This window comes from Thalassophryne amazonica, chromosome 15 (genome assembly GCF_902500255.1).
Source record: "Thalassophryne amazonica chromosome 15, fThaAma1.1, whole genome shotgun sequence".
NCBI lineage: Eukaryota > Metazoa > Chordata > Actinopteri > Batrachoidiformes > Batrachoididae > Thalassophryne > Thalassophryne amazonica.
Genome location: NC_047117.1, coordinates 7,953,857 through 7,978,819, shown reverse-complemented (window position 1 = coordinate 7,978,819; position 24,963 = coordinate 7,953,857). Strand labels below are relative to the sequence as shown.

The 24,963-nt window shown below is 39.4% G+C and overlaps 1 protein-coding gene across 1 annotated transcript in view; it reads left to right on the top strand.

Moving 5' to 3' along the window:
- zgc:92360 (uncharacterized protein LOC436988 homolog) overlaps window positions 1-24,270 on the top strand; it is a 30,636-nt gene extending 6,366 nt beyond the window's left edge. The window contains exons 3-11 of the mRNA XM_034188881.1: window positions 1,982-2,073; window positions 3,403-3,485; window positions 3,563-3,675; window positions 8,127-8,273; window positions 10,971-11,054; window positions 12,889-12,951; window positions 17,720-17,791; window positions 20,706-20,937; window positions 23,756-24,270. Of these exons, the coding sequence (XP_034044772.1) occupies window positions 1,982-2,073; window positions 3,403-3,485; window positions 3,563-3,675; window positions 8,127-8,273; window positions 10,971-11,054; window positions 12,889-12,951; window positions 17,720-17,791; window positions 20,706-20,937; window positions 23,756-23,784 (915 nt within the window). The 3' untranslated portion in view covers window positions 23,785-24,270. The remainder of the gene's footprint in view (window positions 1-1,981; window positions 2,074-3,402; window positions 3,486-3,562; window positions 3,676-8,126; window positions 8,274-10,970; window positions 11,055-12,888; window positions 12,952-17,719; window positions 17,792-20,705; window positions 20,938-23,755) is intronic.
- The last annotated feature ends 693 nt before the right edge of the window (window positions 24,271-24,963 follow it).

Genomic DNA, 24,963 nt, shown 5'->3' with positions numbered 1-24,963 from the left:
GCAATATCCATGTAACATGCTTGTATGAGTCGGCCATCATCCGAACACGCCCATGATCATCCGCAGAGGCACGCATGTCCACAGCCAGGATTTTTGAGCTGTTCAAAAATCTGGATACGGATAATATCCGCCTTACATACTCCTCAATTCATACACAATACGTACTCACTCTATGCGCTGTATATCTGCCATTAACCGCTGATATCCTTAACTGATGGGGATTTGCGGCTTGGCAGCGAACCGGGACAGTGTGTAAAACAGATCTATATCGTGCCTATCATGTCCACATCACAAACTAAAATATGTTGTAGCGAATGCATACAAATTGGCCACAAATAAAGTGTTTTTATTACACCTGCTTTGCAGCTGATTTGCAGACAATCTGTGAATGCATAACAAATACGTCACGTAAACCCAAAGTACTGTATGTGGCAGAAAGCAACATACCTGCCAGTCAGTGCCGGTCCGGCTGTGTAGATCCACAAAGACGTAGCTGCTGCAATCCAGGACTTTTATTTAACACCAACAAAAGGAAGAGTTGTGGGGTAGCCACAACTCACGCTGAAGTCTGTTTTCTCTCAAAAAAAAGAAAACAAAACACCGTCTCACACCCCGAGCGGCTTCCCACCTCACGCTCCCCAAACTCATGAACAGTTAACCCTCGCATGACAAAATGAACCTTAACTCTGTGATCAACTTGTCCAAGTCCATCAAACGCTCCAGAGGCTGTATTGTTGGTGTGAATAGTGATACTGACAGCCCGAGTGCGCTTATTTTATGACTGCAATGCAGATGCCATGCACGCGCAACACATGTGCGATGCATTCATAATACACCCGTAATACTGCTGTGATAATCTCAATGTGTCGGATCAGTTTCCTCACTACATGCGTTATATATATAGCACTTTGAGATTTCATGGAATGTAAAGTGCATTACAAATAAAATGTATTATTATTATTATTATTATATAACCATGATTGTTCATCATATATTCACTGTATATTATTAATATAGCCGTAATTCAGACTGAGACATTTGTCATTTTTGGCCATTTTTGATGCGGACGACAACGAACGCCTGCAGTTTGTGTACTCAATTCATGCGCAATTAATCCTCTCCCCAGTGGGACAGGGTCCTAAGTAAGCAGAGTAGTGGGAAGCCACCAAGACACCCCCGGCAATTCGGGAGTGACAGGCTTCTGTGGCTATGATTGGAGAAACTTGAAGTAGTGCAGTTTTTGTCTGTTTTTATCACCCAATATGTGATCTGTGACACGTATGGCACGTACATTTGACACGTATGGCCTTTGTTTGGCCTTTTGTGGCCGTTGACAAACTCCCTGTAAATTAATAAATTATTGTTAAGGTGATTGAATAGTAGTGTTTTTATTATTTTTGAAATATTATTTTAAAGTTACACTGGTATAAAATACAATTGTGTTCTTTTGACACAGATGTAGAAATATCTATATATAGAAAATAATCAGGGCACAGATGATGGGCTTTGAACCCCTGACCTTTTTGCTCCATTTCATTTTAATGTGATTGTAATTGATACAACTGCTTTTATTTAGATGGTAATGTTTCAGAAAGATGGATTGTGCTTTTTAACTGAAATGTTGTAATGACAGACCTGACGACACAACAACCTGAAATAGAAAGCAGGACTCTCCCAAATTGTTGAGATGCTTTTTATATGACCTCCTTCATCTTAAGCATTGAAACTAAGAAATATGTTGAAGGATTTTTGAAGGTTTGGTCCAAAAGCATCACAGCTATAACCCTAACCAGATGATCAGTGATGACGGTACCTGGTACATCTTTAGCGAAAATCATTTATTGTGCTTATCTTTTTGGCTCGTCTGCCTTCCTCATTATTTTTGAGTTTCCTGTAAGGATCTGAGCTGTTTTTCTGTGCTGCTGCACAGATAAACTTGTGACCTCTCGTCCATTGGTGTGTTATTTTGTGTGTGTTTTAGTTCATGGCTATGAACGGGAACGAGCTGGTGAAGAGTAAATATGAGGCTGCTGTTCCAGTTTACTACTACAAACCGACGCACAAAGACTGCCAGTGAGTAACCGCAGCTAATGGACAAAATGTGCACCACATGATTACGCTTCATCGCCGTGTGCTTGGACCTCCATCATTCACGTTGTTCCTTGTCAGCGTCACTCAGCAGACAGGGGCATGGCCAGCAGGAGCAAATAAAGGCTGGTCCCTAATAAAACATTAACACTGTGAAATTGAACCTGCTGTTCACGGTCAACACCGACTATTCCAACTTTAACATCTGACCGTGTGTGTGTGTGTGGGGCGGGGGGCACACTTCTATAGCCGCTAAACATATATCCACTGCAGCTGTTGGATTTAGCTTTCTCACATCATGAAAAGCTAATGAAGCTGAGCAATAGTGCAAAATCGACGGGAGGAAAATGCATGCAAGTGACATCACCTATGCAATGGGAAAAATAACATAGGTCAACAAAAAAAGTTAGTTTTTTTTCTTGCATGGGCTTTGAGAACTGATTTAGAGTAATTTTGGTGTGCTGAATCCGAAGCTCAGATTTCCTCTATCACAGCAAGTTTTTTTGCAATCTGCATGTTCCGTATTATATAATGACTGAGTGGATCCTTGTCATTTGATTGGTCCTCTGTACGTCACATGACATGGATTATTTGTCCCATTTGTGTTGTGTTGCATTTAGCACCCAAATATGGTTCCATTTACCGTGCAAATTTGGTTCCATACGTTTTGTACCATTGAACGCTGCGAACCGCACCCACGCACACACTACTGGGGGGCAGCGTTTAGCTAAACATGGCGGAGTTTGTATTGCTGACGGATGACGATTTGAAGGAGCTAATGAAAGTAACTTAAAATGGCCCAAGCAGTGGGTCTTTGAGTCTGGTCTGCTTGAGGTCTCTTCCTCAATATCATCAGAGGGAGTTTTCCTTACCACTGTCACCTGTGTGCTTGCTCTAGGGGTTGATAAGGTTAGACCTTACTTCTGTGAAGCACCTTGAGGCAACTTTGTTGTGATTTGGCGGTATATAAAATGAAATAAACTGAATTGAAGTCTGCAGCTCATAGGTTGGGGAGGCAGCAGAGAGAGCCTCTTGTTTTCTCTGGAACATCAAGGATGACTTGAGGTTTCTACCAGGAGAAGATGGGCAGTGGCTCCCCATCACTCCCGGCCTACCAACTGGAGGATGTTGTGGTTCAGGTTCGAAACATCCGATGATGGTTGGATGCCACCTGATGACATCTTCTCCTGGCGGAAGCTGCAGTAACTCTTACACACTGTAGCTTTAAAGATACAATAAGATGGCAGCTGTTTTTAATCTTATTTATTGATATTTTTGCGGATAATCCTTTAATATAGTCATATTTGTTCGCAGAGTGTTGCGGGAGCAGTGGATCCGAGCGAAGTATGAGAGGAAGGAGTTCTCCGAACCCGGGAAAAGCTATACTTACGAGGAGGGTGAGTGCACACCAATGTGCACGTACAGTACACAAAGACATTTGCACTAATAAGGACTTTCTGGTGGTTTCCCACAGGAACCAGAGACGGCATGCTAATGAAAAGGGGGCGGGACAACGGCCAGTTCCTCAACAGGAGATTTGTCCTCTCCGAGAGGGAAGGAACTCTAAAGTATTTCACAAAATATGACGTAAGCAGCAGAAATTACCCAGACTATTGTTGGCGTTGAATTATGTCTGCCTTTGCAGAAACCCCTGTTTTTGACCTTTGTAAAATCTAGAGAATATCAAAACCCATTTCAATATGTGGGACAAGTATGGTTCAAATTGGAGTGGAAAACTTAAAAATTTGACCTTTGACCCCAGTAACCTTGACCCGAATGATTGAGCTTTTGTAAATTTGATCCCACCTGCCTAATTACACAACCCACCTACATATATTTGCCAAGATTAGTGGACATTGTAGTGGAAAAAATGTGAAATTTTTTACATTTGATCTAAATGACATTGACCTTCCAAGAAGGAAATTCCAAAGTTGACCTTCATCCACTTGCCAAGGTTGGTGGAAATTGGTCAAAGGAACTGGGAAGTGTAGAGGAACAAAGGGATAGAAAAAAAGTTGCTTGAATTATAGTGTAATTACGGTAAGAGATGTGGGTGTAAACCACTTCCTCGACAGATGTAGTTACACATCATTCTACAATTTGAAGGCAGTGGTTTATTTGTACATCATGTGTAAGACCCACATACCCTGATCACACACAAATGCACACAACTGCATCACAAATGCCTTAATTATGTCCTGTTTTCTAGCTCTAAAATTCCGCGGCGGATTTCCAGCATGTTGTCAGCATGCCTGCATTAACGTGCTCCACTACTAAGTTGGCCAAAGCCGACAGAATGTAGCCACACGCTTCCTTCCTATGTGACAGACTCAGAGCTTTACGCCACAAAACCCAATTAAACATGGAAGCAGTGGGAGCACTTTCATGGTCACGGTAACCCTGCATGAGGGAACACCAGCATATTTAAAAACAACCACTTTTCATTCAAGTGCAAGTTATGATTCACAGTTTAAAGAATATTTCTTCATCCATTTGCATGTTTTTTTTTGCCGTCCAATTTTTCACTTTTTCCTTGGGGCTTCTCGTCTCCTGGCGTCTCTGTTGTTGTCGTGCAGCTGTAGCCGCGATGAAAACGATGCTGTCGCTCACTTGTCGCTATGCTAATTTCAGGATTTTTAAGCCTGATCAGGTGGTTCAGTTTGAAAAGAGCTTTCAAGTGTGTAAAATATTCAGACACACACCAACTCCGGAGTCTTTCTGTCGGCTTCTTTTATTGTCATTTTTCAAGAAGGGATAAAACTCCCAAAGAAATATTTAAAGGGCTTGTTATAAATTAAACATCACTATCCCCCCCACCTTTTTTTAATGAATTCAAGGACAGCAAACAAACAAATGCAAATTCTGTTTTTGCTCAAATTGGAGTCAGACTGGATTAAAGTGCTTCATCCATAAACCTGGTTGCAGAGTTTACTGGACTCCTTTTATGTGGATGGTTTTGCTGAAACTGACAGACGTGCAGGTAAACACTTCAAGGTCACTTCACTTCAATGAAATGAAATGAAGGTCATTTCTTATGGTTTGAAGGAAATCACATTGTAGCTCCAAACGTTTTCAGTAGCTGGATTGGAAGGACTGGATCTCCTGGTGTATTCTGGATATGTTACATTGACTTGGCTCATTTGATTTGATTTATTTTATTTATTTCAATGAGCAAACTCATGCAATAACTGAAAATAAATGAATGAATAGATAAAATCAAAGAAAGGAAAATACTGAAAAAAATATATCAGAGTGTAAAAGGTCAAGGCTGAAGCTATCTAGCTTTTAAATGCCCTAACCCTTTTATACTGTGTCAGTGTTAAAACGTGACTGGTGATGTGTTACATTAACCCTCAAGCAACGGAGTGGGGTCATTTATGACCCTGGGCATATATTTTTGTGGCACCATTTTTCTAATTTTAATCAGAAAAAAAGCTTCCTTCCTTGAATTTGTCAATCTATTTGTCCTGCAATTTGTTCATAGAATGTTGCAAGGTTCAGCCGATCCGTGTGGCAAGTATAATCCAAACTTTTGCGGGGGCACTTATGACCCCAAGAAGATCTAAGAGATTTTTGACATTATAGCTTTGGTTTTGTAATTTGCCGGCTTTAATGATTATATTTCACTGTTTTGCAGGGAAGCCAACAGACGTAGAATAGCAAGATTTACAGCTGCACAAGCACTGAGACTGATTCTTGATGCCCAGAGTGAGAATGAAAAGGATGATGGACAAATACAATAGAGTGAAATAAATATGAAAAACACTAAAACAATCATTTATATAGAAGTCAGGGTTCTTGCCAGTGCAGTTGAGTATAGGGGGCCCCTATGCTGTGATTTGGGCACCTATGCTATGATTTAACCAGCATAGGGGGCTCTTCTGTTTTTTTTTTTGTTTTTTTCTTTCTTTTTTTAAGGACGTAGCATGTTATTTAATGTCCCAGTTAGCAACACAAAGTGACCCTCAAAATGCAAGAAATAGTGTTTCAAAGGGTTATAAATTTCAAAATTTTCTCAGGGGATGGCTGTGGACTCAGACCAGGACCCTCCTTCAAAACTCACTCCTGCAACGCTTGTGGTTCGACTATGTCCTGCTAACTTCCCCCTAAGCTGTGAAAAAAATCCTACTGAGAACCCTGGAAGTACTCAAATATAGAGTCAATAAATAACCTCACTCAGTCATATTAGTCACTAAAATAGCTTGGTCGCTTGAGGGTTAAAGAAAACACTACTGTTAGCATTAGCTACCAGTTAGCGCTGGTATGTGCTGTCGCCTACTGGCGGTGAGCTTTAGTATGAGCATATAAAGTTGTGTTTTCTGTGGGTGTGGCTAACCGATATGCTACAGTCATATTAGCTACAAATGACGGCGACATCCAGTTGGCTTTGTCTCTTGATGGGCGTGCACTCTATGGCTCTGTAAAACATCATGTAAATCACTTCACAGGTGTTATCTGGTTGCAAAAACACCATTGTTAGATTTAGAAGTGTTTATTTCAACCTAACGTTTCCAAAATATATGAGAAGTACATTAGTTTTATTCAGAAAAAGCTGTTATGGAGCACGTTCCGCCATCTTTGATTATTTTGTTTGCGCGAACAACCAGCTGACGTCACACTGCCTATTCACTCAGAGTGGCCGTCACTGTGTTGTGTCACTCAGTATTTGCATCAAACAGTCTTCACGTCTATTTTGGCCCCGCCTAGCTGGCGGCGGAGTGACCGTTGTCTCTTGCCACTGCAAAACACCCACTGTGATTGAAAATGAACAGCAAGCCACTGCTTAGCGTTTGTCGCTTGTAGCAGCGCCCGTGGTTAGTCCGTAGTGTAGAACTCTATGTAAACATAACAAGGTGCGGTATAAATGACTTTCCACTACAATCTATTAATTCCCATAATGCATTTAGTTTTGATGCTTGCAACAGAAAAACAACTTCTGAAGATAATAAGTTGCCGATTCTTTCAAAATTTTACAATTCAACAACAGAACCTTACAAAAAGAGGCACTCGGAGAAGAAGGAGCCGGGGACATGTTCAGTACGAGTTATTTAAATGAACTGTTTGTGATTCATTGATGTCATAACATGTTGATCTCTGTGACCTTCGCAATTTATCAATTATGCCATAAACCGTGAAGCATGTTGTAAACTGTTTGAGTTAACTAGGTATGACCTTGATTTTGAACTTTCAGAGTCATCCAAAGTCAAACGCCATATGACCGATAGAAAGGTGACATATTAAACACTAACATGCAATCTAGTGTTTAATAGTAACTACAGGTGATCTTGTGATCTTGACATTTAACCTTTGTTTCTTCCTCAAAATCAATCACTTTGTCTTTTTCTGACTGTCGAGTACAGTTTTGATTCACTGCAAAACTGCTATCTAAGAAAAATAAAAAAGACTTGTTTAAAGAAAATTTGACTTATTTTTTGTCTAAATAGAAAAATAATCTTGTCGAGCATTTTCTACATAAGAAAAAATGTCATATTTTGGGAAAATGTTTGCTAGTTTTGAGGATTGTAACCAAGCAAATTTTTCTTACCCCATTGGCAGATTTTTTATTTTTTTTGCTTAATACAAAGTAATTTGGCTAGATTTAGGATCATTTGTCTTATTTTGAGAGGGGCAGTTTTTACAGTGTTCAAACTGGATCAAAACACATTGATTTGTCACACAGAAGGGAAACCAGTGTCCCCCAGGTGTAATTCTTATTTATTTTTCCTACCAGAAAGGTTTATGAATTAATTCCACTCCATTTTTTTCCCCTTTATTACTTTTGACATCATTTTATTTTTCACAGATTACAGAGTTATACAAATGCAAATTAATTTGTCAGTATGACTCCAAGGAAATAAAATGTGGGAAAAGAATTACATAAAAGCACATGTTTCTTTTTCCATGAGAAGCAAAACACTAATGATAATCCGGTTCAAGAGCTGGAGCATCATTGATAACCAAAGCTTGGTGCGCTAAATGGTTTTGAATGTGTGCTTTTTTGGGTTCTCGCACTCAAACCTTCTTATTTACTCCTCTAGGCTAAGGAGCCTAAAGCACTTATCAAGGTGGACACCATCAATGCAACCTTTCAGCCCGAGAAGATCGGAAACCCCAACGGCCTGCAGATCACCTACCTCAAAGACTACAGCACGCGCAATATCTTTGTCTACCACGAGGACTGCAAGGTGTGTATGTGTGTGCTTGTTAGTGTTAACCAAATGTGGATACCTGACTTTGTACCACTCTCTACTCAGTATTTGGTCTCGTCCCCAATTTGTTGAATTCAAACCCTAAACAATGATTGATGATTGATGCCTGATGACAAATGCAAACAGCTCTTCACCTCCTGTGCATTTGTCCGTGTGCCGACCAAAATGCATTTCATGCAGTGTGCTAATGAGGGGAAGTGCTTTATTTACATTGACTGAGGAAGTTATGTTATAGGTGAAAAATAAATCAATGCAAACACTGATTTCAATCATTTGGCAGTGAGATAGACCATGAGCCAAGGGCTGGCTACCTTTTTATGCTGATCCCGATCAAGGGGCACAACTTGCCTTTGATCAAAAGCAAATGTTAGGAACTGAATGACTTAATGTGACCGTAAACATCAGCAAGCAACAGATCAGTTTAAAGTTGCTTAAGTTATCATAGTAACTAAATGAGGAGCATTAACTGGTTAACTAACTAAGACTTAGTTGATTGACATAATGTGACCTTTTGCCGTATGACTCCATAGAGAGCATATTTGGTGCATGACATCACAAAGAAAACTCATTTTTACCTTGTTGATACAAAACTGACATTTGGCCTTTGTTCTGGTGTTAAATGTGAAAGTTTGTCAAGTTTTTTAATGTTAATGTTTCGAGTCATGGCAGCCTTTTAGGTCATGGTGGCGTAACTCGCACTTAAAGGTGGATGATGCTTCTGTCTAGCCTCAACTCCATCAGTTCCTTAGTTGTGATTTTGAGCTTCTGGTAGAGCCATAGGATAAAAGTTTAATAATCCCTGGTTGTTAATTTGAGCCTCTTTCCTCAATAATGTGAAGTCTGTCTGGTCCCAAGCTTCTTATATGTTTGGAACAGACTACACAGTCCTGGTACCATGAATCCTTTTGAGATAGTTCCACTAACAGACTCCTAAATGCAAACCAAAGGATCCCCGTTTAACCCCAGATGATGCCAATTAGTTATACAGAAGCTTTCAGAAGTAATTCCATCAATTTATGGAAACATTTGGAATTTTTTTTGGAATTCCTCATAATTTATGTAAACCAACACACTGAAAATTGTTATGGATAAGACGCGGAGTGAGGAGCGGTCCAGTATCTGACTGAACCCAGCATGAAATAATCAGAAGCAGTTCCAAAAAGAAAACACATTTATTTTTCTCTCTTTGTGCTATACATAAAATACTAATTACAAAAGGCGGCACGCTCTCTCAGCGTCTCAACAGTCGGAGTCCGAACGTTCAGGACTCAGGAGTTCCGCCGACACCCCCCCCCCAGGTGACGTTTACCCAGAACTGTACTCTGCGATGAGGAACAGAGATGAGATTATTCAACACTATTACTACGAAATATTGTTGGAGGCAAACTTATCAGCTACACGTTTAGGTCTGAATTCCAACTTAATTCAAAGAGGCTGCTGCTCACAGCTAGTGGAGGATCATTAATCCGCACGCCACTGCCATGAGGAGCACGCCAAACACTTTCCACCATTAATTACTTATAGCTGCGTATAAGACGCCAATTTACATTCACGGATAAACTTTTCAGAATATTCACCTCTGCCGTGTGCTGACAACGTTTGCCTCGCACCCTCGTCCTCCTTCACAGGCGCGATGTCAGACTCTGAAACAGCCCTCAGCGTCCCCACACGGTCGTCACAAGGTCATGTTCTCCGGCAATCTTATCCAACTCACTGCTGGTTTAAATGTAGTTCTTCATCACTACATTGGTACCAGCTGGAAGTCCTCAGATCTGCACGTGAACATCACCGGTGTCGTGGACTGTCCTGATAGAGAGCCGCATGAGAATGTAACAGGTGCAGCCAATCATCGTAACAGAGGAGAGAGACTCTTCTGCAGCACATTTTCCTCAGAGAACAGCCCTAAATCACCTGGGAAGGAAAACAAACACAAAACAACCCAACCTTGTCCAGCCAAACCCCCCCAACACACAACAGAAAATGACATTATGAATTAAAACTAAAATAAATCTTGTAACAATTATTTTTAAATTCCGTAATATTCTGAGTTACATTTTATTGTTTGACAAAATGGAATATGGGCAATAAGGGGAAAATTTTAAATTTTAATGACATGGATGTAAACTTAAGTCCACATCTGTATGCCCTTTTGGTTTATGACATCGTAAAGGAAAACTAAACATCTGTAACCCATAACATCATAAAACTAATATGCCACTGTGATCACATCATAAAGGAAAGTGTTTTTTGCCTCACAACATAAAGGGAAACATACATAAGTTATGTTTTTGTTACCATATGTCTATTAGTTTAGATCATCATCACGGCATCACAAAGGACATGAACATATTTTTAAGTTATTGCTAATGCCTAAGCTATTTCATGTTATTGCACTTTGAGTAAACAGAGCTTCCATCTTTACTTTGACTTGGTTAAAACAAATAAATAGCATGGTTGGATTTGGTGACGTTTGAGTCGTCGTTGTAGGCCTGGTCCCTTATAAATGAACAAAAACCAAAATGGTTTGAGTCGAAAAGTGTCAGAACCTGGAGCTAGTCATCTCCTACCTTATGGTAAATCTGTAAAGCAACCTGAAAAAACTTTTTGAGTTAAGGTAATAGAATAACTAGCATTAATCCCACAATGTCTCATATCTTTGTTCCCTTCCATCAGGAGATTGTAGACTGGTTTAATTCAATCCGGGCAGTTCAGCTTCACTATCTCAAAGTGGCTTTTCCTGGGGCTATGGATGTAGAGGTAAACACCAAAGACACATGCATTCTCACTGGCACAGCTGTGGACACATTTTGAGTTGAAGGTATTGCCTTTTAGTAAGGCATTGCAAGTTTCTTGGTGTTGGGTGGTTTGAAAATGATATGTTCCAAAACCATGAAGATATGTTTTTTGATGGCGAGAGCTCTACAGACCGAACTGGCCTCTTTCTGCATGGTTCAGTTAGTGAGTGATGTGTATCTAAAACCTGCGCATCATCGCTGAAGGAGTGTGGGAATATTTTATCTATCAAAAAATAAAAATATGAAGATATCTTAGGAGGAAAGCCACTTTATCTGCAAAGCATGTTTATGAAGAGTGACTGAAATAGGTGAGGTGAATTGTCTCAATGTGGTCAGACATCAAAGCAAAATGTCAACAATTCACAAGATGTCTTGGGTTAAACAAGACTCCTCGAACCTGTCGGTGGGAAAGTCATCCTGTCCAATGTCTAGAGCTCCTTTTGAGTTGTCGTGGGTGTCTCGGTTGCAGTATCCAGGGATAAGCATCACCAACAATGGAACTTAGGGCCTTTTTAGGACTTATGACTTCTTTTATCAAAATAGGGGAAGCCGGGGCACAGTGGATCAGAAAAGTTGTTTTGTGGCAGCGTAAACACATTTTGCATAGGTTTATGTTATTCTATTGTGGATTTAATACAGCAAGTTATTGTTTATAAGGCTGTGTTATTTATGTCTCCACAAGTGTAATTTACAGGTGTTTAAAATCGATTTGAACATTTTTGATTCACTGTGCCCCATGAATTAGTGTCCGGGGCACAGTGAATCAACTTAGAATATAATGAAAAACAAAACAAAACACATGATTATAAAGATTTCTTCAAAATTACTAAATATATGCTGATGCATATACAAACTATAATCCATAAAACCAGCTATGTAATGTGTGAGTGTCTTATATAGTGATATAAGTCCTTTAGAAACTATTAGAAATACAACTGTCATAATTTCTGTTCCAACATGAAAAGTTGTTTATAGACACAAATTATCGAAATAATTAATGGAAAAATAAACGTAAAAGGTTCAACAAGTAATGTTTGTCATCCACTTGATACTGGGGCTTAGTAAATCACTTTCTAGACTGATTCACTGTGCCCCGGGTTCATGTGACACACATGAGTCATGTTATCAAATAGCTGATAGTCCGGAGAAGACATAACACATGCTTATCAGTTGGACGGGGTAGTCATCTAACTAATAACAATTTTTGGGGGGCTACCTTTCCTCTGTTGTGAGAAATAAATACAAAGACACTGACATCCACAAAATTTACTTTTGATAGGAAAAAAAACTGACTTCACTTGCCACTTAGTTTTACCCTTAATGTATCCAAATACAAAACACTAATTTATAAAGGGGATGTCTTTATGCATAAAAATATGGCAGAACAGCTGCAAATATATATGTAGCTTTGCAGATATAGCCACTGATTCACCGTGCCCCGGTTTCCCCTATCTCTACCTGAAAGTTGTTGGGATTCTCCTTTAATAAGACCTTTTTCTCTGGTGACAACTTGTTTCATTTCATCTCTGTGCATGAACTGTCAATCACCTTCAGTGGCTTTGAATGAGCTTTTTCACTTGATCTGTACCTCTTTAAATGATGCAAAATAGTTCCTAATTTTGCTAGAGGCTAAAATCTTGCAGCAAGTTTACCACTGCCCTGCTTTTTTAAAATTTTATATCATTTATGTGGACAGATCCCCTTGTCATGAGTACACATGTTGATTAGCACCTTTTGCACAATGGATGTTAAGCACCTTCACCTGTATACATTAAAGATTTGCATTTTTCTTTCAGCTTGTTCCCAAACTCACTCGGAACTTTCTGAAGGAAGGATACATGGAAAAGACAGGCCCCAGGGTACGTTAACACACAGATTTATATAAGCCATTTCAACAAATTGATTTACTGTCTCTTCTCTTTAAATCATGATTTATTGAGATTTAAGCAGCCTTTCTTTTTGCAGGATCTTGACACCAACAGCACAGTTGATAATCACATGAAGGAAAAAAAAATGTGAATATCTGTAATTTAAAAAATGCAAGATGCCAGAGTTGGGTTTAAAATACAATAATATGTATAAAATGTAAAATCCAGGTTACAACACTGGTTGTTTACAACTGATAATTTGGCAGAAATTCCTTGGCAGTGTAGGGGCGGTGGGGGGTCCACAGATTGGTTTCTGAGTTGCTGTAGGAGATCTGTAAATAAGTTATCTGGTATTGCTGCTGCTCTCTGTGGAATTTTCATCTGGGTCGTAAATCAGTTCACTTTGGGATCATGCAATATTACAGACAGATTTTCACATTAGTTTCCACCAGATTAGTTTCGTAAGCAGACTGTAAAGTCTCTAAAGGCAGATATGATAGAGTGTTTATGTAAATTTCAGGGAAAATTCTCTAGATATTGAAATCCAGGCGCTGATGCACAGGTGAGAAATCATGTGAAGTAGAAAATAAAAGTGTGACCAGTCGGGGACTGTTTGTGCAAACGTAGTCAATCAAGACTTTAAAGTATGATGTTATTTCTGAATCAGATTACATTCCGGAGTTCCTGAAGTATATATTATGTCCTCGGGAAGTACAAACACCATCCAAAGACAGCTCCCCCCAATGTGTTGCTCTGCCGATTTCAAATCTTAACATGAGACAAAGGCTGTTTAACTGTGAAGTTGACTGATTTGTAGTAAGCAGGTTTTGGGTCACATGTGGGATGATGTGCTGGTGTGGCACGTTGTTGCCTTCCCTGCTTCTTGAAATGTCCTGAGTCCCAACTGGCAACCAGCCAGAGGTCCATCCCAATCTCCCTCCCTAATGGCCCAGTCACACAGCAAATGATGATTCCTGAACAAAGGGAAAAAGTAAAAAAAAGATCACAATTCGTTGAGAAAAAGTGGACGAACGAGCTTTATCACCAAATAGCCTGGGAATCAAGAGTGCGAAAGGGATGAAAGAGGAACAAAACGAAACCGAAGCTAACATTGATCTCGATGCTTTAAACAAAACGCACCTGGAGCCACTGCTGGAGCAGTGTGTGTCTGCATCTCTGCGTTCCAGGACTCGGCGCTGGGATGGCGCTGCAGCTCCTCCACAAAAGCGCTCAAAACCCGGCTTTTGTACTGTGTGACAATATTCAGCTGGTTGAACAAAGTCAAACGAAAGGCTAATGTTACAAAACTAAGCAAACGATAAGAAACCGTCAAGAACGACAGTAAAACTTAATACGGACAAATTGAGGTTTTCGTTGCCTTTCGTTCAAATTTTTCAACAGTTTAAAAATCCTGACGAAGTGACTGCTGCAGGTACGAAGCTGAGTGAAGGTTAAACGATGCCAATGAAAGTCAACGAAAGTCCAGATTTCTTGTTTAAGGGTTTTGTTGCCCTTCGTTAAGTGCCGTGTGACTGGGCCTTAAGGTGGCCATCTGTGTGCCACAGCCAGGTGTTATGTGGTCCTCCACATAGTATACAAATAACAAATGTTTGAGTTCAATGGTCCAAATATTTAATTCCGTGAAAGCTGGAACATACCTTTCAATGAGGCGAAGCTTTCACAGAATTAAATATTCATTCCACTGAAAGAATGTAAAAACATTCATTATTTGTTTTATATAACGGCAAAATAGATCCATGTCATTTGATATCATATTAATTCATGAACAACAGAAAAGGGACTTACATTTTGGTGCGTCACTGCACTGACTTTGTGTACTTCGAAGAAAAAAAAAAAACAGCAAACGTGTTTGTGTACTTCCTCACTCCAGCGAAAAGTCACGTCAGAAGTTTGTTCAGCTTTGGTGCAACACTGCTGCGCTGACATCAAATCTGACATTGTCTTAAGTCAGCAAAACAAACGCCATGTTTAGCTAAACACTGCCTGCGCTAGTGGGCGGGGTTTGCAGAGTGCAATGGTACCAAACGTATGGAACCAAATGTGTACTCTAAATACTACAGAACACAGATGGGACAAATGATCTATATCATGTGACATACAAATACTCCGCCTAACAACAGTCCGAAAGCCGTCGTCTTTAGCCAGCAGAGCTAAGCTAATGCTAATGGATTCACTAGCCCACCCGACACTAGGCTCGTCTCATGTGCCCACGATGTCCAACTCCACTGAATTAACAAGCTGCTCGAACATACGGACACGGCTTTCTAAGAGGGCCACGGTTTCTACCAGCATCTTGCAAGATTAATGTTAAGTGTTGTGCACCAAGAGAACCTAAACGTGTAGCAAAAGCTAGCGCAAGCGAAGCACTAATGAAACCTAACCACTGCTAGGAGTCACACAGGAGTAAAATAATAAGCTTGAATTCATAGGTGTTACACTTAAAAACTAACAGAAGTGATACACAGGTAACAGAAATAAAAGAAACAATTACAGCGTTGTATTAATTAGAAGAGCACCATTCAGTTCGTCCCAGAAAGAGGTCCAACTGGAAACATGTAGCAGCAGCCTGGCACTGACATTTTAAAGAAAGTCTTTCTCTGTATCACTTCATCATGAAGCTGTGTAACTTGTGACATCAACTGTGGAGACGCAAGAATGTGTTTGGAGGTTTTTTTTATCTTTACTGACTTTCGCTCTGACACAATGGGAGGCAGGGCCTGTCTTCATTTGCTGGGCCTGGCACAACATGCACAGTGAGTGTATAGGGAAATCTCTGGATGGCAACCACACAGACAGACAACCAGTCCATCCCCACTTCTCAAAAGTAACCATCTATCTGTTGCAGCCAGGTGAAATGTGGGCATATCCTCAGCCTGCGTGCTGGATCAGATAAACGTGCCACATGGCCAATATGTCACAGATGCCATTCCCTGAGAGTGCAAAGGGTTTAAAAGTTGGAGTTAAATTAACTCTGAAAAGCTTGACTCTAGACGTTGTAGATGTTACTGTCCAAGGAAAAGAGCAAATGTGTTCATATGAGCTCACATACTAGGGATGTGAATCGTACAACAACTCAAGATTCAATTCGATTCCGATTCTTGAGGTGACGATTCGATTCAGAATCGATTTTCTATTCAAAGAGCTCTGAGAAATAGTTATATTACTTAAAAAATGTTTATGTTTAAGAAAATGCAGCTTTACAAGGTTAATCAAGTGATTCTAAAGATGTAAATTTGCTTATCTGCTTTTCTCGTTCGGAGTTGGCTGGCAGTTTAACGAAGCACTGGTCAGTAGTCGGCAGAGACCGCTGCTCCGCTCCTTTTAGCTCGGGGTGATGACGTAGCATGTGGGCTTGCGGATTTAAAGTGTTTCCGAAGTACTTAACTTTCATTTTGCAGATTTCCAGCGAGTAAGCAAGGAAATGTTTAATAAAATGCTTTTTAAAATCGATTCTTGGACATTTTGGATCGATTCAGAATTGTAATAAATAAGAATCGCGATTCAGACGTGAATCGATTTTTTTTTCCGACACCCCTATCACATACACACATGCAGATGACAAAGTGAAGCATGTAGACAGCAGAAACAGCTTTGTGACAAAACTGGTTCTGCTGTCGAACCCACACAGATGAATGCCAGTCTGACAGGCTGAGGAATCAAATCAATTTTATTTATATAGCGCCAAATCACAACAAACAGTTGCCCCAAGGTGCTTTATATTGTAAGGCAAAGCCATACAATAACTACGGAAAAACCCCAACGGTCAAAACGACCCCCTGTGAGCAAGCACTTGCCGACAGTGGGAAGGAAAAACTCCCTTTTAACAGGAAGAAACCTCCAGCAGAACCAGGCTCAGGGAGGGGCAGTCTTCTGCTGGGACTGGTTGGGGCTGAGGGAGAGAACCAGGAAAAAGACATGCTGTGGAGGGGAGCAGAGATCAATCACTAATGATTAAATGCAGAGTGGTGCATACAGAGCAAAAAGAGAAAGAAACACTCAGTGCATCATGGGAACCCCCCAGCAGTCTAAGTCTATAGCAGCATAACTAAGGGATGGTTCAGGGTCACCTGATCCAGCCCTAACTATAAGCTTTAGCAAAAAGGAAAGTTTTAAGCCTAATCTTAAAAGTAGAGAGGGTGTCTGTCTCCCTGATCCGAATTGGGAGCTGGTTCCACAGGAGAGGAGCCTGAAAGCTGAAGGCTCTGCCTCCCATTCTACTCTTACAAACCCTAGGAACTACAAGTAAGCCTGCAGTCTGAGAGCGAAGCGCTCTATTGGGGTGATATGGTACTATGAGGTCCCTAAGATAAGATGGGACCTGATTATTCAAAACCTTATAAGTAAGAAGAAGAATTTTAAATTGTATTCTAGAATTAACAGGAAGCCAATGAAGAGAGGCCAATATGGGTGAAATATGCTTTCTCCTTCTAGTCCCCGTCAGTACTCTAGCTGCAGCATTTTGAATTAACTGAAGGCCTTTCAGGGAACTTTTAGGACAACCTGATAATAATGAATTACAATAGTCCAGCCTAGAGGAAATGATGTTGAAGCTCCTTTGAATAATCTTAATTCTGTTGATGAACCAAAAATGAACTTCAGTTGACTTGAGTCAGTATCAAATCTCTATAATGTGAGAAATTAGTCGATAACAATGAGAGGCTTCTTGAGCTGCTTCCTCCCATGTTAGATTGTTGGTAGATGTCTCACTCTTTTGTTTTTTCCTCCTTTCTCTGTGCAGCAAACGGAAGGCTTCAAGAAACGTTGGTTTACTCTGGATCAGAGACGCCTCATGTACTTCAAAGACCCTCTGGTACGGCAGCTTTTCCCACATTATCTCACAGCAGGTCGTGATTCAGCATCACAAAATATTTATTGATACTGTCACGAAAAGTGCCAAATTTTCAAAACCGCAGCACAAATTTATTCAAATGCATTCCGTGACGGGTGCACAAAATGAAAAGTGATGCAGGGGGTCTGGGGCAGTTAGGGTTAGGGGAAGGAGTATGGCTAGAGTTAGTAATAGTAAGATTAAAATGGGACGGGAGCATGAAAAAACTTGTGAGACTGGGTTGAGCTTTTCAGTCTCAGCACTGGTCTACAGTTCAGTTTGCTAAAATGTGCCCAGAGTGACCTTTTTTTTTGTCAAACTGTGACATTGCAAGACAATAAAACCCATTTTTTCTCATCTACATGTGTACATTGAAACAGAATGTCTGAAAACCTTTATTCTGGAAGGAGTTTTCCAAAGGTTTTTGATGACCTAAGATACAATCTGCATTTGCGAGAAAGGCCAACAGAGGAAAAAGGTACAGTTTCCAAAAATTCCCACATGTGTGTGTGCAGTGTCTTCATTTCTGCTGTTTAAAATCAGTGGAGCTCATTGACCAACTTATGAATGTTTAAAGCACAAATCTGGGATTCCATATGTGAATGTACCCAAAGAGTGCAAACAAATTTAAAACATCCTCAGAATGTACATACCTTAGTTGTTCACACTCTATAGTTTTTAAAGCCTTCATTAATAATTTCATTTAATTACACAACTCATCCTCATCATTTACTGTCATAATTAAAATCTGCAACTGTACCAGCTGAGTTATTTTATTGAACTTACAGTGGAGTAGAGGAGAATGTTCACTGCAAAAACTGCCCCTCTCAAAATAAACCAAATAATCCTAAATCTAGCCAAATTGTTTTGTATTAAGCAAAATAAATCTGCCAATGGGATAAGAAAAATTTGCTTGGTTAGCATTCTCAAAACTAGCAAACATTTTCCCAAAATAAGACATTTTTTTCTTATGTAAAAAATGCTCGACAAGATTATTTTTCTATTTAGACAAAAAATAAGTCAACTTTTTCAAGTCAAAGTCAAGTCTCTTTTACTTTCTATCAGTTTTTGGAGTGTTTATATTGCAGTGTAAGAGATGTAGCTTTTGTTAAATTGTATACTGGCTTATAATTGATTGGTCACTAATTATTTCTAGTGCTGTATAATTGCACATTTTATTTTATTAATTGGTAGCGTGTTAAAGGTCATGCAGGGTACATATGACAGAAAAATCAGTTTTTTCTGGCTTTCAGTTTATATTGTTGCAAAATTATTATTATTATTATTATTATTATTTTTACATCATCATAAATCCAAAAATCTGTGATTTTGCACATGCACTTACTTTGTGCAGAGAGTTAAAACTTTTCTGTGCAAATATTATTAAATGAACCCCAACAATGGTGTTAATAAAATGATCTTTAAATTTTTTATATTTTTGTCTGTTTTTAAAAGCTTACTTTTTAATAGTGGTTATTTTATGTGTGCATTGCTGTGGTATTGTTTTTATTTTGTATTATTTCCCTTAAGTGCTTTGATTTTTAAGCACAATATATTATTATTACTATTATTCTATTTAAAGCTTCTGTTGTCATCCTGTAGAGTACCTGCTATAATGGACATTTCTGCAGACAAGATAATGTTGAAACATTTGCATAATTTAACTGCTGTAAGGTAAATTTGCAGGAATGAGATGCAGTCAAGTGGAGTTTTTTTTTTTTTTTTTTCTTAATTGGAAACCAGCTTTGAAATCATCCGGCTCAGAGAACTCAAGATTTGGTCAAACTGACATCAGCTAGCCGAGCCAGATTAGTGCAGCATTTGTTGCTGATGTAATGGTTCAAAAGCGAGGTGAAATAATTAAAAATAGTAAGTGACGGAAGTGTTCGACTTGCCCCAAGAGAGTTAGACAAGAGAAACTGCTCGCTGAAAGGAAGGAAGTTGCCACTGAGTGCAGACTGGGATTAAGCGGTCGAAGATCAAAGCAGCTGGAATGTGATCACATGGATGAATAATACATAAAGTATGTAAAAGATACACAGGCACACAGTTGTTCTTCATGTCTTACAAACAACTGAAAGTTACTTTACACATGACAGACCTATAATTGGGACAAATAAATCTCAATTTCAAACAAAAATATTATCAGAATTCTTTTTTAGTACGGTTCCAGGGAAACTAGTATTTTGTCAGTGTAATTTCACAGCAACTTCCAATACATTTTTGTCTTAGTTGCACAAATTGGACAAAGTATTTAAGTAATCTGCACAAACATTTTTGCATTAAGTTATCAACTGCTGTCCTTTCAGGAAAATGGTAACAGCGATCATAATAATGCACTATGGGACATAAAACAATTTTGAAAAATTATGCTTTTTCAAAATATTGGGTATTGTGCTTTATTCAGTATCATACAACATTATGCACATTTTTGAGAGAATTCTATGTCACTGTACAGAATGGGGGCTCATCATTAGTCAAGCATGCAATGTCAGTGTCACAGTATCAGGGATTCCCATGCAGTCTATGAATATTCCATTAACATTCTGATACTTTCATGGCTATAATAGGCTGCTGAGCAGGTTGCCTGCTATTTTTATTGCACTTGTAGCATTAGATATTGATGTATGATAATTAGGTCCACCGTGAAGCTCCCAGCCAATTTTGCTAGACCACAAAATATGAGATACCAATATACTTAAGTTGGACTCGGACACAAGTATACTAGCGTAGAGACTACAGTATTTCTTCCCAGGTTCTAGTGCAGCAGAGGTAGAAATTAGCATAAGATGTGAATGCTCTAATAAGGTACCTTCAGAACATTCCAGGAGGAAATAACACTTTGTTCTGGGTATGTACTGTACAAGTAACGTCTTCTTTCTCTGTGTGTCTGAAGGATGCCTTTGCCAAAGGCGAAGTGTTCCTGGGTAACAAAGACCATGGGTACAGTGCCGGGCCCGGCTTGCCAGCTGGTACCCACTGTAATGGTGTCTGGCAATATGGTATCACCATCAAAACACCTCAGCGCTCCTTCCTGTTTACTTGTGAGACAGAAACCGACCAGCAGGATTGGCTGAAACACTTCAATGATGTCATGAACGCACCAATGTCACCTCAGGAATACACAAGTGAGAATTCAGAACATTTTAAAGGTCAAGTGTTTATTTGCTGCTTATACTTCTGTTGATTGTTTGATAATTGTTTTTGATGCCTCACAGAACACTATAATGTCCTCTGCGAAAGTATTGGAAAGCCAATGTTTTTTTTTGTTTTTGTTTTTTGCTATACACTGAAGACATTTGTGTTTGATATCAAAAGATGAATATAAGAAGACTGTTTACAATGTCGGCTTTTATTTTATGGTATTTATGTCATGATGTGTTGAAGGACATTGAACGTAGCATTTTGTGTCTCATCTGGGTGAATAAAAACATTGGACCACATATGCGTGTTGTTCAGCTAGCAACTAATTAGTGAAGCTAGCGGTTTCATTGGGTATTGGCTTTAGGCATGCTAAACATTTTTGGGAACCGATGTCAATGCCACAACATATTAAAATTTGAGCCCATTTGGTGTATTTTTCAGGGTTTTATAGTAGGATGACCATATTTTGATTACCAAAAACCAGGACACTCTGCCCGACAATGAGATACTCAAATGATACTCAAAGTTTACTTAAAGATGCTAACAATGAAAACCAGGGCATTTTCATCACTTTCCAATTGGTGGTTATTGAAGCTGAGTTTTAATGTACTCGTAGCTGTGCACATCACTGAAAAAACGACAGCCCTTTTTCTTTTTTTTCACACCCAGGAGAGTCCTGTCAGATTGAGTTTTTAAAAATCAAATGGCTATGAATGAATGAATGAATGAATGCTTCTGACTTCCTCCCACTTCCAAAGACATGCACATTAGGTGAACTGGAAACTTTAAATTGAATGTAGGTGTGTGTCCAAGTGTGAATGTGTTTGTTTGTCTGTTTATATGTGGCCCTGCGACAGCTGGCATCCTGTCCGGGGTGTACCCTGTCTCATGCCCTGTGACTTCTGGGATAGGCTCCAGCCCTCCACTGTGAGCCTTGATTGGAGTAAAAGCGGGTATAGAAAATGAATGAATGACTGAAGTCGCTGTGGCATTTCATAACTTATCTATTTATTGAAACATGACAAAAAGTAGACCTGGATGCACCGACGTGTCCATGGACCTCAGAGGGTTGGAGAAAGGTCCTTAACCTCCAAGCTGCTCCTGGTGTGCAGCTGAGCACCCTGCATGGTAGCACGCTGATACTGGTGTGAGTGGGTGAATGTGAGGCATCATGGTGACACGCTTTGAGCATTGACATCATTTGGAAAAGTGCTACAGTAACGCAGTCCATTTAAAAAGCCAGTGACATCACCATCAACTTTCACAGGACAGACGTAAGATGATCAAAATCCATCACTTAATGATGGATTTTGAAAAAATAACTATAAAGCAAGACAGGAAGGTGCCAAAAAAGTACAGAGATTAGTCACAATGGTTCTGGCACAAAGTGTTATGTACCTTAAGAATCATCAGTTGTAATACTTTTGCTGACTCAAATGATGGGTGGTCTGATTCAAAGGGTTTGTGTTTTAATTTGCTTAACACATCAACATACGAATATAAAGAAATAAGTCTTCTCATATTCATCTTTGGATCTAAACCCCAAATGTCTTCAGTGTCCTAGACTGGTTTAATCTTTCCAACACTTACAGAGAGGATGTAAATCTGCAAATAAAATAATGGCCTGTACCTTTATTTTCCCCACTTAATGATATTTTACCCCCTTTACTAACATTTTTTTAAAATACACTTTTTGAAAACCAGCAAACAAAATATTTACTCTAATAATTAGCATGACTAGTTTGCACTGAGTTCAATTTTGATTCCTTCCCATTTCAAGCTGAGCAGATTCTCCTGTCTGTCCATTGTCTAAAGGATAGAAGCTCATAACATAATACATAATACATTCTAAAAATTTGATAATACAGTAGTTCCTATTGGCATGAAGATGGTAAGTGTTGTCAGTCCCCAATGACTTTGACCTTTACCCAAATGATGGACATCTGGCTGACCTTGCCAGGGCGATTCTGGAAGAGTGTGCCACATCTGTTCCAAATGGGTTGAATATTAAATTCTGTGACTGGTGCCAAAATTGACATATACCAAGTTTGGTAGATATCAGTCAAAGGATCTGGGAGAAGTCGGGACACGAAACAGACATAAAATAAATGATAGTATGCTTCTGCTGAACAAAAGTATAAAAATTCTTGTCTTTCAAGTTATTAATTTTCATATTTCAAACAAGCTAGCTAAGCTAGCAAACTCTGGCATGTCCCCAGTCGGCAACTGTATGCTTCAAAGGCTGCAATCGCTGTCGTTTACATCATGTGACACTACTGAACTGTCCCATTTGAAAGGCTGCTTGTGAAGCCGTCAATGTATCCAACCTTCTTTCCCCTCCAAATGAAGGATACATCAAGTGCAACCTTCATGCTCCAAACAATCCCATGAGTCATTGCGTCTTCCCCCCCCAAGGCAAAATGGTTGGTTGGTGGGACACAGACCTTAAGGGTGCAGACCATGAATTGGGACACAGCCAATGGCTCGCCAAACTACTGATCTTGGCTCGTTAGCATGTAGCTGCTGAGAAAACAGACTTGTTTGTGAGGCAGATAATAGATTTTCTGAGAAGATCATTGGTTGATGCTGAGTATCCAGGTGGTGATGTTTTAAAACAATTTTTTTAAGATTTTAGTGAAGACATTAGACCTTCATTTAAGGTGATTAGCTTTGCATAATGATTATTTCTCTGTTTCCTTGAACACAGATCATTACAAACTTGCCATTGTTGCCAAAAGGGTCATAATTTATGTAGAAATTTACACTTCACTTCATTAACTTTGTCTTTCTTGTGTTTCCAAGTGGAATCCACATTCAAGCACAAGTATTGATGGACCGGAGGCCCATGGGGCCGTCTCTTCTCAGCAAGCCACCAGTCTGACGGCAGTCCGACATCAGTTTTATCCCAGAATCCTTCAGTGCTCTGGAGGGCTGAGCACTGCAAACTGATGCAGTTTGACTTTTATCACTAATACATTACTTTTTGCTGAGTATTGAGTGGAAGGAAGCGGACCAAAGCAATCGATAAACGTAATGACGTATGTGATGAACAGTAAAAGCAACAGGATGTCATGGAAATCAAGATTTTTATTTTTGTTTTTCTGTTAATGCTGGTTTGAATTTTAGTAACGCCTGTGAGATGTCTTTAGCAGTACTTCTTCTATGCTGCACAGTAGTATCTGTTGGATGTTTTTGGGTCCAAGGATCAATGCTAAAGCACATGAAATTCCATTTCCTGGGGCCCGCTGAGAAAACCTTTTCATGTCAAGAAATTACACACAAGAATTTAACATGTGAAATAAATATAATGGACCTCATGTGGCTCTTGTTTGATATTCTGGTCAAGGCTGTTGACCAATGGTGGTTTATCTTTACTCATGCCAACTACCCAGTGTTGCAGTAGAACATTACCAACATTAGCGTGTTAGCAAGGGTGTAAGTGATCAGTTCGGATCATTGTTTTTAGTTATTGATCGCATCTTTTATAGGATCAGTAACAAAAAAATGGGGTACAAATATCACTTTCTATTTTTAAAAAAGAATTTAAAGACCACTGAAAACAAGGAACTTTTACTTATGGTCCTGAACCACCTCAACTCCACTGGCACTCAGTTGAGCGGTCTCAGGATGGTACGGTGAAGACGCAGCGGGGACTCTTGAACTCAAACCAAGTGGCGTCCAGTCAATTGCAAGGTGGCTGTGTGCGTCTAAGTCTAAATACACGTATGTAGGGGCGTTGTCCATTACACCACTAGCATTTAGAGAAGTAAATTTAGGGGAATATTAGCATTTATGACTATGGCTGCTCAAACTACTCACTAACTGCATAGACACATTAGCAGCAAGTGAAACAAAGCATTTGAGGCGAACTGATGAGTTGACATTCATTTTCTGCATTTCTGTATAAAATGTAATGTTTCTTGTATATATTAACACTGGCAAGAAATAAACACTTGTAAAATGTAAAAAAAGTTGTTTTTGTAACTAGATAACTCTGAAGTGATTAACAA